This window comes from Athene cunicularia (genome assembly GCF_003259725.1).
Source record: "Athene cunicularia isolate RWA chromosome 13 unlocalized genomic scaffold, athCun1 chr13_part1, whole genome shotgun sequence".
In the NCBI taxonomy this organism is placed as follows: domain Eukaryota; kingdom Metazoa; phylum Chordata; class Aves; order Strigiformes; family Strigidae; genus Athene; species Athene cunicularia.
In genome coordinates this window covers 9,395,287-9,414,815 of record NW_020799117.1, presented here as the reverse complement: position 1 = coordinate 9,414,815, position 19,529 = coordinate 9,395,287, and the positions used below count along the sequence as shown (strand labels likewise).

The following is a 19,529-nucleotide window of genomic DNA, read 5'->3' as shown; positions in this document are numbered from 1 at the left end:
TCCCCGCGGGACCCTGCCCGCCGCCGGGCTTGGGAGCTCCGAAAAATACAGGGGACCCCTCCCGCCGTCCTAGTCCGGGCTGGGGCTGGTTTTGCCGCTTAATTAGTAAGAATTAACCTCCGGCCTCCGCCGGGCCACCACACGCCGCGGCTCAGGCGCGGGGCTGGGGCTGTCCGGGGTGAAGTCGCGCTGCCGCCGGGTCCCGGGGCTCCCGCTGCAGCGGCCGCATCGTGGCTCACGATCGGAAAAGTCCCCCGAAACGCGGCGCGGGGAGCGGCGAGCTCGGGCTCGGGGAGGGCTGTCGGGCAGCAGACCTTGTCAAGGGATTAAGCCTAATTTTGAGCTTGCTCTTTAGCTTCCTAAACAGAGTAATAGCGTGCGTGCCTACCTGCAATAAATACTTTCCTGTATGAAAACAGCATTTTTACAAAGGGACTAGGTGAACAAATCGATTCTCTCTTTTTAAAAAATTTGTTCCTCTAGCTTTTCCTTCTGCTCCTGTCGGAATATTTTTCTCTTATTATACGTTTCTTCTCAGTAAAGCCTTTTTATCCTTAAGATATGTTTTTTTCCCCCTAATCTGTTTTACTTGTTAAAGAAAATTCTTAAATTTTATTTAGGAAAAACATCAAGCTGCTTTTTTTTTTGCACCGATAGGAAAAGTCAGTCCCTCTATGTTGTCTGTAGGGAAAAAAACTCTTGGCTTGTATTTGGGTTTCTTTTCTACAGCAAAACATAAAGCTCTAAGGGCTGAGTTTGTTTTAGAAAACTCTCTTTGATGGTCCCAAAACATCCTTTCCTGCTATTGAAGACTTTCAACAGAAAAAAAAAAAAAAACAAGGAGAAAAAAAAAAAAGAAAAAAGGAACTCGGATGAATTTTACTAGAGAATCCACTATGCATCTGAACTCTGTTAAACTATACACTTTCAAACAGAGCCCATTCCCTGTAGGAATTAAAACAGCAGCAACATACTCTCCTACATAACAAATCTTGGACAGCATTTGCTGTCATTCCTTGTTTTTCAGGCACAGATTGGTTAGTTTGTGTTAAAAGTAACAAAGTCTTCCTGATATATGAACTCTTTTTAGTCCTTTTGGAGCTTATGTGTTTCACTGTAGACCATATGAGAGAGACCATCAATAAATATTATCTTTAAATAGCTTTCCTATCATTACGGAAATGCAAAAGCCTCTGTTCATAATCCTGTTGAAAACAGAGCCCTGAACTCATGTAGAGCAGCGGATTCAAAATAATTTTCTTAACAAAGGCATCTTGCATATGAAGAGTTCATCCTAAAGCACTGTTTGACCTCTTGGTCTCTCATTATTATCGTCATCAGAGGGTCTTTGGAGAGAAAGGGGAAAAGAAACCCCGAGATACAGTTTATTTGTAAAACCTACCATGTAGCTTTAAAGCACATTTACAGTGAAGAAGAGTGTGTATATATATATATATATATATAAAAATCTGTCTGATTTCAGGAAGTCTTACCAAAAAAAAGTTAGTGCAAATTACAGATTTTGGGGAATGTGCACTGAAGTTGAGAAAGGAGGATTTAAGAACAAAAGTTCTCTGAATAGATTAGAAAATGGTGAGCGAAAGGCTATTTTAGATGCAAACATGTTTGCTTACGTATTAATTTCTTTAATATAATTTCTTTAGGCATGACTATAATTGCTTATGAAAAATAGGGCATTGTCATGTCAAAACTGTGGCATGTGTCGCTCTGACTTTTTTGGGGGCATCGGGGGCTAAATTCTCCCTCCTCTTCTTTTTTAATTATTTCTTTTTTAAAGTGAAATTATTTTAGAGTTGCAATGGCTTCAGTTACTGCATGCGTATTAGGAAGCGAAGTACGACACATGACAGAAGCCCACCCAAATGTTGAACATATCATTTATGTTTTACAACAGTGAATTATATAGAAGATTCTCAAGTAACTTTCAAGTCATCAAACTGTAATTAAATATTGCAAAGACTGTCTGAAAAATCTTTAATTTTTAATGAAAGTTAAATATATATTGTCAGTCTACTTGAAGGTGTAGTATTTTAATGCATGACGTTCAGAACAAATTGGATAATGAAATGATTACTTTTAAATGAAACTGTTGCAGAAGCGTACACGTTTCAGCTGGCAAGTATCTTCTCAATACTCACACTCACACAGTCACACACTCAATAATTGTGAATTCCCAGACTGAAATTACAGCTACTCTGAGGTTTCTGGTGGCAAATTAAAAATCCCACAGAAGCAAAGCTTGAATGAGTTAGGTTCCCCGGAACATACAGGAAAGTATTCATGGCTCTTTTATGTATTAAATAATTATTTTTAAAAAATATGGACACATCAGATTTAAATGTATTATCTTTGTCTCACAGTTATAAATTGCAAGGTTTTGTACAGTTGTGGATTATTAAATTAGGTAAGATAAAATCCGCTCTGCAAATTAGACCTAGATATCCGTATGTAGGATTGCTACTCATAGATTTAACATAAATGTCCCATTAGCAGCATGCTCTATATCAGCAGGTAGACAGGCAGGGCTTTGCTATGCTGAATGCTGTGTATGTAATAAATAGGAAATGTTCCTGCTCCCGTAGAGTTCTTGATCTGAGTAAGTCAGGGATCTGTTTGTGAGGCTGCGTCCAACTAAGAAATTCATGGCAAGAGTCCTGTCATAGGTGGAATACGGGGATCTGTGTGTCCTGGTGAGCGTGTGCGTGTTCTCTGTCAGCTGTGATGCAGTATGGGAAGCGGGGCTGGAGAGTGCCGTTGCTGAAGTAACCAAGAATTTTGTTGTGAACTACACCCCAGGGCAGATCTGGGGTGTAGGTGTGAACTATGCATGCGCTGCCCCAAAACGTGAGCTTTCGCTGCCTGCTCCTTGGTAGCCTGGGCTGTGGGGCTTCCGAATGGGAAACCCAGGCAGGATTAGTCTCAAAGTGTATCGTTTTGAGTTATATTTGGGATAATGTGCTTGGCCTTTGGTGGTAGCCCCAGAGAAGTGTTGGGTGAGATGGGAATTACATGCCTTTGAGGGGTCTCGCTACGTTTCCAAAATGTGTCCCTGTCATTTAAAAATTGTAAATGCTACGCACAAATGGTTTATGTTGCGGAGAAGTTATTTTCCGTTAGGATAACAACATTCGGCGTCAATACTGGCTTAATTAAATTTTCTTTTATGTTATCTTGGCACCTCATTTTATGTCGGGATCACATTCCTAATGCGTTCAAAACCCTGTAGGATCCCAAACTTTATAGCTGTTGCTTTCCGTAAAGCAGCAGCTCCTACTGCAGTAGGTCTGGCTCTAACAATGATGCATTTTGAAATTGCCTGCAAAATGTGAAATACGTCTGCTCTAATAAAACCGGAGTTTTTAGGCAAGTCTGAGGATTTTAATGTATTTACGGAGAAGAGATGCCTTCTATTTCTTCAGCTGTATTTTCATAAAGTTGAGATATTTCACTATTAGGAAAGATGGAGGAAATAAATCTGAAATACTTGTTCCCCACCCATTTTTCCTTCAGCCTGTTCTCATCCATAAGATATAACGGATGCTAATATAGCTCAGGCATCTTAAAAATCATAAGTTTTGCACGATGGCTGTTGTCTATTGCTGAGAGTCCTCATGAGTCAAAAATCTTTCCTTCAGCCTTAGACTTTGTTTACATTTTGCTTTTTTTCAGTACTTTAACTCTGGATGCAAATGGTTTTTCTGTTGACTTCTCTATCATTCTCTGATGTCTGCAGATATTTGATCAGCTCTCTATTCTGTGTGTAGCATGGCCCTTCTCTGGCAGCTCCATGCATGGGGGGAAAAAAAAAAATGTTATCAATAAGTTCAGAGGAGCCTCAGCAGACTCAGGGAAATTTCACACAAACATAAAACAAAACCTAACCCCTGTGACGGGGAAAGTTTACATTGTGCCAGATTTTAGCAGCTTTCTTGTGCCTTTGGTGAGATGTCAGAAGCGCAGGTGATTTTAATTTTCTTGTACAGAGAGGAATGGAGAAGTTTGGAATTTGCATGCATGATCAGGACCTGTGTTTGGGAAAATGTAAACTCATCACAGTGGAAAATGTGTTGTTTGGAGTCTGAGGGTGAAAACAAAGCTGAGGATTTTGGAGAGACTGCCTGAGCCAGATGGCCTGGTGCATTCCCAGTCTGGCAGCCCAACTGCTCCCTCCTGTATAATATACAGCCATTTGTTCTGGGATATTTACGCTAGAGCTGTTTCCATGTGAATGTTTGAAAACCATTAAAAATGAACATATTAGGAGAGATAAATTTATTTAATTTGTGTGAATATGTCGATAAGCAGGCTGTGTATCAAAGGCAGAGGGAGACTGGATAAAATAATTAGATGCTTCTGAATTGTGCGTTGAGAGACACAGCAAGAGCTAACCGTCCTCGCCCTGGGACCCAGCGCTCTGCTACTTGTCCGGGATAAACCGCGCTGGGATGAGTTGAAATTTTGCCTGGGGAAGGGGTAAAAACTCGGGTAATTAAGGGTTAAGTATTCGAAGCCAAATAAATGTAATTCACAGTATTTTCTGTGTAGATACATAGTGGATACAAGCCTAATCCTCTCTGGGTGAAATTCTGGCCCATCTGAAGTCAATTGCAAAGCTCCTATTGAATTCGGTGGGGCCAGGATTTTATTTTCTCTCTGTGTGTATGGCTGTATACGTCATTCCAAATCATTTTAGTTCTGTTTTCAAAAAGACCCTCGTTTTAATGAGTTTTTCTTCCTCTTTTATTTCAATGAAGGAGATAGTTTGTTTTGTGAAACAGATGAGGAATTTGAAAGCGAGTGGATTTAGATGCATGTTGATTTCTCTTCTCTTACTCTTTTAAAATCAAGGCCATGACATAACTGAATAATATAATGACCATGATCTCATTCCTTCAAGATTATTTTTCGTCCAGTTCAGAAAGCAGGATTGCTTGACTGGCAAGCTGACACCACGAGACGATTCTGCCCTCAGTTGTACCAGCATAGATCTGGATTTATTCAGGAATAGTTAAGGACAGAATCTGGCTCTATATTTTTCCAACTTATGCGTTGACTTTTTTACTGCTTTTTCCTGCCATATTTACTGGGGGAAAAGTGGATTAAATGAGAACTGTAGTCTTGACTTTTATATTACACACCCCACACACCCCCTCCTTTATTTCTTTATTTATTTATTTTTATGAACTCTGTCACTGAAAGGTTTAGGGGAATTGTCTGAGGCACATATCACCTAGAAATGACTGTGGTGTGTTCAGTTTAGTAATTTTTATTTGCTGGCAAGCAGTGAATTGCATTTGATTTAACTTATAATGCAGATTTTATTTAAATGGAAGTAAGGAAGTCTTATATTTTGATACTAAATTTTGGGGCCTGATTTTGAAATCGGTGCACAAGTGATCGTTACTCACCGGGATTTCTTGTAGAAAGGTTACTTGCACGAGTAATGGCTTACAAAAATGGAAGATGAATTTTGTGGGGAAATAAATTTAAGTTGTTCAGGAGAAGAAAAGCTACTTTGAAATGCTTATGAAATAACTATGAGTTAAAACTACACGAAGTAAACAAAAAGAAAAAAACAAAGTCTATAATTTTGCATTTCCTTTGCTGGTGTTTTGTTGTGCAACCCTGATGTGTATTTGCAGGCTTATTTTTAGCTCTGCTGTGGTCTAAGTTTATACACTGCAACTTTCACTTTATCTCTCATTGATGTGATCCCTATTTGTAAAATCACAGCGATGTTAGGGCAACAAGGAATCCTGCCACAGTCACCCTGTTTTAAAGCCTGAACTTTAAAAAATAACAATTGAAAAAATATTTAAGATATTTTTGTTAAAAGGGTAGCTTTTTAAATCTTACGGTTAAAATTTTTCACACCACTAATATTGTAGACCCTTCCTGTAAAAACACTTCTGGCAGCTATAACGATCTGAAACTTTAGCAGTTCCTGTTTCCTTTTTGAAACTAATTGCAGAATTAATGCTTTAAAGCAGCGCAGTTTGCAAGACGGTGGAGTATCTGTAATACTGTCGGGCAGCCCTTCATGGACATAAACAGTTGGTGCTTTACACACCCGTTTGAACAAGCAAATTGGGACATAGGAATGAGAGTTGGGGATGAGTTGCTCAAAAATGAATTCAGCAATTCCTCCTGCTCTTAGGACTTCCTAGAAATTCCTGCAGGAATAGGATATACTGGAGTAGCTGCACTTAATGCGGAGAAAACAAAACGTGCATGGGTGCAACATTGGTAATTAAATGCAAATAAAGTGAAAAGCAAATCCTTAACGTAGAAGAAGGCAGAAGAATGTCATGCGCGCAAAGGAGGGATCACTGATGCTAAACACAACAGACAAGGTGATTATGTACCACAGTGTTGACTCTGCCCGTTCATTATTGCTATTTAGTTGAGTTATTTAAGCGGGTACCTGGAGGTTAAGTAAGCATAGCAGCAGGAAGAGAAGGGGAAGAGAAAGGGGAGGGGGAAAAAAAAGAAAGTAAATTTTGTGTTCTGGTTTGTCATTTCTAGTGTTTCCTTGGCTTCACTGGCAAGAAGATAACTTGTACTGGGTAAATTTATTTTAAGATTTGAAAGTCTTAAGAAGAATGGGCCATGTTCGGCAGTCCTCTCTCAGGCACTGTTCCCCCCATGTCATGCTGTGAGTGTCTAGAGGTGAACAGGGACCGGAGGTGTTTGTCTCCACTAAAGGCCTCAGGGGTAGAGCTGTTCTTTACCCCCACGCTCTGCACTCTAGAGGCAGATTATTCTTTAATTATTGATTAAATTCAAAAACTGCTGTGAGCTTTCCCCTTGCCTGGCCTGTCCCACTGCCAGGTGGAACCTGATTTGGGGTTTTCTAGAGTCTTTGCAATGTCCCTGCCGACTGATCCCATCAGGTGTCAGTGGGTTACTTTGGTTCCCTGGTTTGGGCTGAAAGAAGCTTCTGCCCATCTTCCCCTTTAACGTGTGGAAATGAGGATCTCCTGAATTTGTCCCACCTCCTGATGTAACACATGGATGACTGCAGTGCCATATTCAAAGGCTTCCTGCAAACCCTCTCTAGCTCTCTTGGGCACTGGTGAGGAAGTTCATCAAGGTGTGGGCCAGCAACTGAGCGGGGCGTGGGGTCCCAACTGGGGTTAGGGGGGTTTGCTGGTGTCTGTGCTGTGGGGACCTTGCATGCGTCCTGTGACCACTTTCATGTACCCTTTATACAAGTGCTGTGTTCGCAGGTTTTGTGCCTCACTGGTGGGAATGGCAGGGCAGAAGTCAGGTGAAACTCCGTACCTGTTAGTTGCAATGACATCAGCGACCTGTTTTATCTTAGCAGAAAAAAAAACCCCACTGGCTCTCAGGTTTTAGGGGAATGTGCACAGCAAAACCAAAATGAAAAAATTAAAACTAGCAAAGATAAAACAGCCCCACTCCTGATATTATTTATGTAGTAATTAAATAATTTTATAATGCGTAATACTAACATTGCATATATTACTGTTAAAACGGTGTTAAAAATCAGCTCATGGTCCTTCAGATTTGTGTGTCCTGAGATCCGTGCCCCCTTTGCAGGTACAACACCTCTTACCCTTGGTGGGTTATATTTGTAAGGACTGGGGAAAGCAGTTCATATGATCTATCTTTATTGTATATTAAGATAACTTATTTTTTCTCAATATTTTCCACACTTCCATTTCAAAGTGGTCTCATTCTATAAAATGTATTTAATTTGTATAGCATACTTTTGGTTTCTTATTTTCAAATCACGACACTATTTTATTGTTAGCTTTAGGATACTCGCATCAGATGTTATTTTATCTGCAGAGTTTGTTCCCCAATTTCTTCTTTTTAAGTCTGTATTATAGAGGCAGAAAATGTCACACCAAGGTCAAGGGTAGAGCTGATGCTCAGATGCAGGGGTGGTCGTACTTCCAAGGCTGGGGCTCTAACCATTGATCCCAGCTCTGGAGTGGCACCCTAAAAGATTTAGGAACCTCAGTGCTATCAAAAGATGCTTTTGAGAAGGCAACTTATTTTCACTCTTGTTTTGCTGCTGGGGGGCTGGTGCCTGGGACTAGGGGTGGTTAGAAAACAACTCTGTCCTGATCAGATGGAAACCCTGTACTGAGCGGGCTGTGAGTGCTAACCTAGTTCATGTGTAATGCCGATCCCTCACTGTTGCTGCTGGATCTGCTGGTGGGAGCACTGCAAACACAGACTCTTCTTGAAATGTGAATACACTGACTTTCCACAGTTTTAACTTAAAGGATTCTCCCCGTGCTCTCTCAAATTTCCCAGGCTGGTTGATCCTCTGTTTGTTTTGGTATCCTCTGCTCTGGTAGGGCCTGCTTCTCACTTATTTATGTCCCTGTAACTCCAGAGTTCTCTCTGGAAAACGGTGCATCGTGAGGGTCAAGGAGAGAATCAGGCCCAGGCGCTTTCTCGGGAGCTACCAGGAAAATTCCTGGGCTGTGTTGCTTTTGTAATTAAAAATATATGAGCTCTCTCTTTTCTTTTTTTTTTTTTTAATGAATAGGACCCAAAGTATGCCAAGCCTTGCTGTTTTTTTCTATAAATGCTATTAGATTTATATTCTATTCTGATTTTAAAAGAAAACTGTGGTTGTCTTGACTACTAAAAAAACCCATCCTACACACTCCTTGAGAGATGTGCAACAGGGAGGAGAGAATTTAGCTGTACTCAGCTTGTGCTGTTTTCCAACTGCAAGTCTTGGAGCAGGTTTGGTGAGACGCAGTCTCCTTAGCCTGTGACTTGGCTTGCAGCTCCAGCTGCGCCTTCAGTTACTGCGATCTGCTTTTATTTTCTCCAAACTCAACTTGCTAAAACAGCTAAAAATCTGTTTTGTTTCTAGGCAATAGTATATGAAGGCCAAGACAAGAACCCAGAAATGTGCCGAGTTCTGCTCACACATGAAATAATGTGCAGGTAAGAAATACCCCGCTTCCAGTTAATTAGTGATGAGAAGATGAACGTGTCTCTCAAAATCTAGGTTGAACCTGCAGCTATTTTCGGACTTAAATTTATCTTTCTTGCATTAAACAATCCCAAAATAACACAGTTCAGTGTGTGTAATTAGCAGCAAGGTCTCAGTCGTCACACTAGTTTTCAATTATTTATAAAGAGTTATTCTTAACAGAACGCTACCGGTTTTCATTTAGACACCATAGCCCACAAAAGGTCTCCTCACCAAAATTAACAGTCAATTATAGTCTTCTAGCACTAAATGTCTCTGTCCCCAATTCCCAACAAAAACTCCTCAGTTAGATGACAAAATAATTTTTTTTTTTTTTTTTTTTTTAATTTTTTTCTGGGTGTGCATTAAGACTTGAGGTCAAGAGTCCTATTTTGTCCTGGTTGCTGCCCACACAAGGTCCCTGCTCGAGTGGAGCAGAGTAGGTGATACTCGTCCATGCAAAATATGTCTTCTTGTTGATTTTCTTTAAACTTCCCTGTGCAGATTTGGCTCTGCCCTGTGCTCTCCTCCCCTGAACACGCCTGCCTGGGGTTGGTCACTTAAATTCAGGACAGTCAAATATCTTTTCTCCCAAAGATGGTACTTCTGCAGCTGCTTCCTTCTCTTTTCTAGCTGATTGAAATAGGTGAAGCCTCTTCTACTTCCTTTTCACTGCAGAGAAGGCAGCATCTTCTCGCAGACCACTTCGACACCTAGGAGAGCTTGACCTTGCAGTCTCATTAAAGTTAGTGGGTGTTTTTTGCATGACTGTAAAAATAATTTGTTACATGTTATTCGATGGCAGAAAATAATTGCCTGGTGGAAGACGAGGCAATTCTTGCATAAGCTTATTGTTACAATCAGTTGTTTTAAGACTGTAAAAATGCCATTGCATGCGTTGTAACTTTTACAAAACACATTTACTAAAAAGGAGTAACTTGAGGGTAGAAACTAGTACCCACTTCTAAGAGAATAAACTTGGATGAGGGTTTCCTGGTGGGGGAGACTTTTAGACAAAATATTCAGATGGAAACTTCTCTGTTGGTTGATTTGAAAAAAATTTTTTTTTCATTCTTGGTAATCTGCATGTTTTGTTCTCCGCGGCAGTTCCTCCCTGATAAAATCCTGCTGAAGGGCTGACATGCTGGCAGAGACAGAGCTGCTCTCCTTGCTTTGCCAGCCTGGGTGAAACCCTATGCAGCTCCCCAAATTCTTCCTTGCAGATTTGGGGGAATTTTAGTTCTCATGTGTATTTTTCTAGGCTGCTTCATTTAGTAGGTTTGGCTTCTTCCAGGAAACCAAAGATTACCCACTGCAGCCCGAGAATGATCGGAACAGACAGGTATCTCCAAGAGGTGCCTGAGCTTCTGCTCTCGTTGGGAGCTGCGGCGTTGCTTTGCTGAGGACTCCCAGCCTCTTCTCCCGACCACTTCTCCCTTTCCAAATGGCAACCCAGTAGTGCTGACAACTCATAATTGCCCTAAAATTCATTGGCCCAATTAGCACCACTTTCACACTAGATACCTAGCCAGGAACAATTCATGGAAATATTAAAGGAGGCCCCTGACCTGATAAGGCTGAAGTGCGTGCTTTGCTTTTCTCCTGTAATAGACCAGTAAAACAGTGGGACTGTTCACATGAGTAAAATTAAGCACATGCTCAAGTGCCTTCAGCGTCAGGGTCTGAATCTGCTGTTAGTCCTGGGTGATGTGCCCTCCTGATTCTTAAACAGCAAGGTTATGAGGTAGGAATTAGATCTGCCTGCCACTCACCGAGCCATCCGTGCCAGAGTAAGAATCACCTACTCTAATGCATTAATTTTCTTACAAATACTTCAGAAGTTTAAAGAGTAAGAAGTAAATTGAAACTTTATATAGAGGGCTGAGTTTTAACCAGAAGATCAAATACCTGCATCAAAGATTTACAGCCGTTCAATATACTTTGACTGAGATAAAATTATTTCCGTTCTGGGAATGTGGAAAGATGTGCAGTCTTTCCTTTTATTAAAGCACTTCACTTTCTTTGTTCTTAAAATTCACTGGATCAGGAGCTTTATTCCTCTCCTTATATTTGTTTACTGCTAGTCCTTGCTTTGTGTTTCATAACCATAAGGTGGAGGGGTAGCAAAAAAAAAGTCTCTGACCACAGTAGGCAAATATTGTGTGCCTGACAGGGTGGGGGAGACGTATTCAAATTTCTTACAGCTCATATTAGATATTACCCATTTCCTTTTTTGCCTATACATGTGTAAGAGGGTGCTGTTTGTTTACTAGGCCGCTTGACCCTATTGCACAAATCTGTCATCTATTGTGCTGCTAACACTCTTTTAAATTGCAAATCTGATGCTCTTTAGGGGTCTAGAAGGGAGAAAAAAAATATCTCTCCACACCATTCTGTTTCTCTTGATTTCTTGCCTGTTGTAAGTGGAAGTTGGGATGTGCTGAATTTGCACCAGGGGTGCAAATGCAGCCTCAATTATAAGCATAAAATTAGAGTCTGTTCCCCATTAATCAGCTCAGCTAATTGCTATGCACTACCATTAGCCATATGGTGTGAAAGACAGCTTGCTCTCCCTAAGATGAAATTTCTTCATTTCAGACATGAAATAGTGAGGGCTCTGTATTTTAAAATAGCTTGTTTTAGATATTTAATTTCTAAACAACTTTCAGCAGTGCTTTCTATCAAGGCTAACTGCACAATAAAACTTTGCATTTATGTGACAAAGCTGGGTATTTATAGTATACTACAACTATGGCACGGGTAAGACAAAGAATTCAAATGTATAGGAGAGTCCTAGTTGTGGTAGGAAAGTGGGGCTGTGGTTTGCTTCAGGTGGCTGTTTATTTCAAAGGATTTCATTGTGTTTTGTCAAATATAAAAATCTACACTGTTGGCGAAAATGTTAATAGCTGGGGAGAATTCACAGCCTCTGTGGAATTTATTAGTATTGTAGGCAGCATGGGGAGGGACATCTATAGTTAATATTGCCTCAACAATTTCCATTATGAAACCTTCAGTGGCTTACAGCTTTGCCAAACTTAAACTGTTCTGGCTGAAATGTCCTTTGCAGGGTGTCAGCCTCAGGCTGACTTTCTTTGGAAAGTTTCAGCTAAAATGGTTCAGTGATTTCTGAGAATGAGGTTGGAGTAAAATATGGTTTTTGTCTGTGTAAAATAAAATCTTACAGCTGTTTTGGCGAGAAGCTCCCGTACCTCCACGCTTCGGGGTGAGGAGCCTGTTTGGGGCAGGGGTTGTCCTGACCACATCGTCTGAGGGATGAAATCCACCTCGCTGGGAGTCTCTGCAACATCTCCCACACGGACTCGCTAACGACTTGTTAGAGCCTGGCAGCTAAATGATCGGAAAGTCGCATTGGCGCTGGCCCCGTGCCATCGCCCCGTAATTTCTCATTGTTCATTGTCCCCACAGAAAGCCCGAGTGCACAGATACACAAAGCAAGGCTCCTCTCACCAGTGATGCTCCTGGTCGCCACTCCAGGGTGGGAACAGGAGGATCTGGGAGTTGCCAGATGTTGAGGCAGGGGGGGCATCTCCTGTGCATCTGCGGCGGGGCCGGGCAGTGTGGGGTAGAGATGCTTCGTCATCACCGGGAAGGCAAGGGGAAGAGGAAGGTATGGAGCAAGACGGCAGGAGGGCAGCAGGTCTCCAGAGGGTTGGGGTGAGGACAAAGGCAGCCACAAAATATGGAAGAGGTGGTGGCCAGGGGATGGGGAGGCCTGCAAAGGGGCAGGACAAGGTGTAGGGATGAGACCTGAGGGTGGCAGTCAGGTGAGGGGGAAACTTGGGGTAGGCAGAGCTGGAGTGCAGAGCTGGAGGAGGTTGTGATGTCAAGAGGCTGCATTACTATTAAGGACTACTTGTTTTAGAAACAAGCAAACCCTCAAACAAATACTTTTTTTTTTTTTTTTTTTTTCTGTGGGCCAACGTGGTGTTGTGCCTGAGCTGTGGCTTCTTGCTCTGCTTGGGGAGAGGCATCACGGATGGACAGCAGGGATGAGTCCTTGTCCTCCTGGATGCAAGAAGCCAGCGCTCGGCACCTCTCCCTGCGCTTCACAGAGCCTTGCTGGGAGCTGGGGGGCTTCTGGGTGACTTGGAGAAGCTCCTAGGAATATTTAAATTCTTTCAGGGAACAGAGAAAGGGCGCTAAATATTTAGGAATTTATTTTCAAGTGTTAAGAAGGCACTAAAAGCCAAAGCTTTCCAGGCAAGTTGAATTAAAAGCACTTCTCATGCCACGCAACCAGGTCTCAAACTCAGGATTTGCGTGATGTTTTAATTCTCTGAATAGAAAAAGTAGGGTAGATGAGGCCTCGGATTCTGCTGTTACAGGAAAGAAATGCAAAAGGCAAGCCAAGAACATGTATCTAGAACATGAAAGAACATTTGGGGTCTCTTTTCATGCCACAAAGCCACCAGACGGTAGGATGTGCCAGCCATGTACCTCTTCCACATCACCCTCAAATTGTGGTGCGAGGAGTGAGATTTCTTAGTATTACTCAGGATTATTGGGGTGCACTCTTGGGAAGACCTATCCAAACGAGGGGGCCACCCGATCAGCAACGTGGTGTTTCCCCCACTCTCGAAGCCTGGTTGTGCCCATTGGCCAGTGCCTGGCTCCAACCCGCTCACGGCAGGAGGTGAGACTGAGGCGTCCCCGTCTCTGGGCCCCCGCGGCCGCCTCTCCTGCTGGGTTCGCTCCCCGGGAAGGTGCCGGCCTCCGAGCCTGGTGGTGTGTGGATGGTGGTATCTGCCCATCTCGGGCTGGGAGCCTGGGAACCTTTGCTCGCCTGAGTAAGTGTGGCAATTTCTGTCCCTCCAGTCTGCTGTGAGAATGTCAGGACTAGCCCTGATTTGCTTTAGTCACAAGAACTGCATTGTCTTAACTTGTGCCAACTCTGTTTCTAATTACATTTTAATCATTTAAAAATGATTAGCAGTTTTTATTGCCTTGTTTGTGGGTAAATTTTCTCACCCCACACATTCTAGCTGCACTCCAAGGACAAGTCCTTTTATAGGCAAAAAAGCCCCCTGAATGTCCACATGACTATTTACCTACAGCATATTTTATTCCTTCCTAAATTTTAATACTTTCTGGGTGCCAAGGCTCTTGTATTTTCTGGTGGATCAATTGTGGTATTGTGCTGTAAAATTAAGCAGTTTTTTTTGGCAATCCCAAACAATGTAACTTCCACCGAAATGAAGATACCGCACATGTGTTAACTGTGAAAAGTTTCAGCCCTGAATAGTTGCCTTGAAGCTTTTTGCGGTGAAAAGAATTATGTATTTTCCTCTCTTTGAAAACAATTTTTTTTTTTTTTAAGCCATGTTTAAACAAGCTGTTTTTGTAAAAGGCCCCCTTTTTTTTGTTATCTTTAGTGTGGTTAGTTGCTTTATTGCTAATCTTGGTGGGTAACTGTATATTATTCACTCTATTGTTCAGCAACACAAGAGAACCTTTGTCATACTCCCAACAGGGCTATTTATATAGCGTGGCACTTCTGAGGGCTTCTTCCTGCCCTGATGTTCTTCCACCTTCTGGGGAAAAGAAAATAGTTATAGTTCATTTGAGTGGGAGTGAGAGCAGTGGTCGCTCCTGCCAACCGCTCAAAGTCAGCTGCTGAAATAAGGGCAATGCGCAGGTACCCAGGATGGCCTTCGGAACAAACTTGGTGGTTTCCAAAGATTTGGTTGCGTGTGGTTGAAGTTTACCAGAAAGTTTACTGAATGGAGAGATGCACTCAGGTCTGGTCAGGGAGAGCAAACAGGGTGGTTGTCACTGCCTGTCTGTTTGGTGCCATCATGGGATGGAGTCCCTGCAGTCCTTCACCCTACAGGAGCTGCCTGATCTTCATCCAGCAGGTCCTTGGAGACCAAGGAGGGCTTAGGAAGACCAGGAGCTTCTTGTTTTTGTTTTTGGTTTTGTTCTTATTTTTTTTAATTCCTTGGAGTCTTGATTTCAGTGGGGGATTCTCTGTTAAGGGACACCAATAAACAGGAGCTTTCCTTGCTAAATGGGTGTTTTGTTGTGGGGTGTGTGGGTGGGTGAAAGCCTGAGGCTTTGCTCACCTGCATAGCTGTGACTTGGTCTCATGGGCTTAGATGCACTGCTGGGGAGAACAGGGCAGCCTCCACATTGCTCAGCTGCAGCTCTAGATGCACCAGGAGGGATTCCCATCCTAAGCAGAAAGGTATATATTGCCTGCGAGCTTACCTGCAATACATTTATGGTTCCTAATGGACAATAACCTCTGACAAGGAATCATCACAAACAACAATTTAACTTCTCTTAGGAAACAATGAGCCACCTTAGTTCAAAAGAATCCCAGCCTCGAGGTCAGCGATGGAGCAGTGCTTTGGGAGACGGAGCTTATATTTCACATGCCTGCTTTGTATCTGACCTGACGCAGGGCACCAGCCGCCGGAGCTGTGCTCTCCATGGCATTAGAGATCATTAACATGCTCAGAAAACTTGGGGAAACAGGCACGCTCGAGCATAAAAAAGCTGCTGCCAATGGCGCTTGCATTTTAGCTCCCCCATTAACAACAGTGTTCCTTAGAGGGAGAATAATTGTGCTTTTGGATATGGGGGGAGGATTCCCAGTAGCTGAGAATTGGGTTCTGTGTAGAAGCAGGAATATCCTATGGACGTGTAACATAAGCGTTAAGCAAATGCAAAAACCAGGCTCAGCGGGGAAAAAGCTGCCTTATATTGTGTGTGAGTGTATGTGGGACAACTGTTAAACCCTATGGAAAAGAGGCTACAAATAAGCAGGTCTCCCTGTTTTGGGTGATCCTTGAATTATTATTTGTGAAAGGGGCAAAACCCCTCTCTTTTTATATTTTCCGTTGCTAACCAGCTGTGCAAGAAGTTAAACATAGTAATTAACCCATATGTGACCCACTACATTTGACTGATTTCCAGGCAGGGACCGAGCAGTAACTCTAGCCGGCAATTTGAACCTACCATGTTCGTAATGATGATTTTACAGTGTAATGGTCGCACTAAATCCTTTCACTTTTGCTCTGTAGCCGCTGTTGTGACAAGAAAAGCTGTGGCAACAGAAATGAGACTCCATCAGATCCAGTGATAATTGACAGGTAAGGACTGCTATTGTTTCCTTCCATTTTTTTTCTCCCCCTCCTCATTATAATGAAACACCTGCCCTGTGTTGCTAATGGGGAAGAATTAGGAGTATATACAGATGAAATTTTGTTTTTGATACCGAATTAGTTGTGCTTTGCGATTGCGATTGCCACGGAAGGGCCATATGGAGGAGAACGGAGCGACCTGCTCTTTGGAGGGCTCCGCTTCTTGTAACTGATTCATGTGCATAAAGAGGAGATTTTTCTTTCTGACTTTCTGTGGCTCAATTCACATGCTGTGCCAGGGAAGCTTCAGGAATAAAATAATAATAGTTTGTGATTTATGAAATGTGGTTGGGTGCTTATAAATATTTAACTTTTATTTGAAAAATGTTTGAATCATTATCACTTTTAGCTACAGTAGTTCTGTTGGATGCAATCCATCTACATTTTAAGGTTTTTATTTATGCATAAAAACAGTTAAAAAAATAGATCTGCAAAGTAAGGCTTTTTTCCTCCTCTTATTTTCTTTCGTTGGAATACTATTTTGACTGTATTGTCAGTTGATTAATTCATTTTTGCCTGTCTTAATTATTGTGTTTTTAAACAGATCCATATTGCTAATCTGACAGCACCGACTAAATCACTGTAGTGTGATACATCTATTTTAGTTGTGCCGAGCCACGTGTAGTTTCTGTGCTTGCAAATTATGCAAAATGGTAGCCAAATAGTCATTTTTACATTTTAATTGTCCAGACTCATTGTATAAAGCCATGTGCGATAACCAGGTTATTATGCAGCATTACTCTAGAAGAGTTAAATGGCCATGAAGTACTGAAAGTGTCTGTCATCAGCTGCGGAAAGCAATACTCTTGCACGAATCTGTGAATGGAGGGACCCTGAAGGGAAACTGCCTATACATACAGGGCAAGAGCATGGAATAGTGTGCTTCCCCTTGCATTACTGTCTGAGTTAATGTTTGCTACATTAAGTTTAAAGTATCTGCTGTGCCAGTGCATCCATTTTATGAAAGAAGGCGAGGAGGGTTTGATGTATTGGGTGCCAGGTGCAGAGAGCGGTCCAGGGATGTGGCAGAGCCTTGCCTGGCATTGTGCTCATCCAGACTCCCAGATTTACGGTTCTTGTTTGAATTTGGTAAGAAAGTGCATATACTGGAAGTTCATAGCAGATGTTTTGATTAGCCATAATAAGTAATCCTGAGAATGTTTAAGTCTCAGAAGATACCTCGATCTATTTTAACTGGGCAGATTTTCATCTTCTGTGAGCATTAGGTAGTAACAGGGAAAGTGGGGGGGAAAAAACCCCACAGTGAAATCTGTATAGAGATGTGTTTTATAAGCATGCTGCAGAGTTGAACACTATAAACATGGTGCTGAGTGGCATTTTGAGCAACATGAAAGCTACAAAATTCACATGAATTTTTCATTGTACTGGAAAGTGAGATGTTAAGATGCTAATGGCGGGTTTACGGAAATATTTTGTTTAACTATCTAGTATGCAAAACTGCTAGTTGCAAATCATTTTAAATTATGAAAGCCAGAGATGCTGTCTGTTACATGCTTCCTGCAAAACGCGGAGAACAGTTTCATGAAAAAAAAAAGCAGATTTACCTTCCTAGCAGTGATCAATTTATCAGTCTTTACGTAAATTGATGCAAAAGGTACCAATTCTGCAGATTATTTTTAAAGTGCAAGCTAAACATAATTTAAAGATGGTAATACAAACCCTACCTCACCACCCATACTGAATCATGCTTGGCTTGTGAATGGGTTAAGCTTTTAAGTTCTTCGCTTGGTTTTAAATTGTGACTTTGATACAGAAGGTTGATATGACTGTGGTTTGAATAACATTTGATTTTGACCTGTTCCTGTGGGTTGCAATGGTATAAGAAATTTGACTCAGCAGTACTGTAATTAGCCCTCCCTGTGTTTTTGAAACAGGATTGGGTTACCTGGATTGCATTAGTGTGGCTTCTATTGTTGCCGCTTCGCATCTGTCCCAGTAGGGTACTTAAAACCTTTTCTTGGCTGGGGCTAGTTCAAACAATTTAGGCCAAATAAGTATGTGCTTTATACAGTTAGTGGCTTTAGTGATGTTTCTCGTGACATTTATCCTATTCATTTTTTTCTCCCCCGTTTGGTTTGGAAAGGATGAAGTGATCTATATGGAGCCTTTTTACCTTAAAACGACTCCTTTAAAATTGTTCTAACATTAAAATGCCTGCACAAGTCAGAACATGTGTTTAGTTGTACTCCATTGTCACTTCTCCATGCACACAATTTTTAACTATTATGTCAATTGATATGCAAAACCATATTTAGCTATTTTTATTTGCATGTGAGCTTAGAGAATTCATTTACCATTTGGGCTAAAGCACTCCCACATGCCTTTACGCTCTGATAAAGTCTTGCCTATGGATTTAATCTAACTCTTGCATCAAATACTGCGAATCCACAGACTCTGACCTAACATAGAGTTTAACGTAGAATCTATCCATGGGATTTTTGACATATGTACTTACATGGAAATGCTATCCTCTTCTAACATGCTGAAATACTATTTTGGATTGATTAATTCTCTTTGATGAGGCTAGAGAAACTTGGGGTAGAGAGCAGTCTGTGGCGGTTTAGTGAACTTGGTGAAGAGGCTGTTTGGCAGCTTCAAAGTTAGATGTGTTGTGTTCTTTTTCCAACCCTAGATATATATGAGAAGTAAATAAAATATTTTTATTTAATCAAAATGTGGGGTTTAAAAAGAGTCTGTAGTTGTGTTTGAAACAGGATATGGCTTTATCCTTTATGAAATTGCTTTATGTTCTGCTCTATTATAGTACCAGCAGATACAGCAGTGAAAGGGACCTAAAGAAATTTATGCTTATATAGTGATCTAATTTTTCTCTGGAGAACAAAATAAATCTATTATGCTTATAGAGCAGTCATTTCAAGGAAGTTTCTTGGAAACCTGTGTGTGTCTGAATCATCTTCTTAGCATAGCCTGTATATTTTATCACTAATCCAGTTATATGTGTTGAGGTGAAGATCCGATGAACAGGAACTCATTTTAAAAGGGGTATTATTGTCACAATACAAACGCTCAATTCCTCCTACGAATGCAGTGGCAGGGCGGTATTGTAATCACACTTTAAGAAAACACAGAGCACTTCCTGTTATTAAATTAAATTCTAGATTGATTTAACTTTCAAATTGTAACTCATATTTGAATTTAAAAGGTTTGCAATAAAATTCTTGAGAAGAAATTGAATAAATCGTAGTTTTATTACCACTTTGGATATCCTGGTGTCCTAACCTTTTTCCTTACAGTTATCTTAGTTCAATAAATAAAACCTCATTAGACTATTCCCATTTCAACGAGTTTATTAAATTTTACAGGAGTAATTAGCATAAGCTGTGCTAATTTTT

General features: G+C 41.3%; 1 protein-coding gene across 5 annotated transcripts in view; it reads left to right on the top strand.

Annotated features, from left to right (window-relative positions):
* Window positions 1-8,887: 8,887 nt before the first annotated feature.
* EBF1 (EBF transcription factor 1) overlaps window positions 8,888-19,529 on the top strand; it is a 270,249-nt gene continuing 259,607 nt past the window's right edge. For all 5 annotated transcript variants that reach the window (XM_026858392.1, XM_026858391.1, XM_026858390.1 and 2 more), the window contains exons 1-2: window positions 8,888-8,958; window positions 16,036-16,104. In XM_026858392.1, coding sequence (XP_026714193.1) covers window positions 8,921-8,958; window positions 16,036-16,104 — 107 coding nt within the window. In that variant the 5' untranslated portion in view covers window positions 8,888-8,920. The remainder of the gene's footprint in view (window positions 8,959-16,035; window positions 16,105-19,529) is intronic.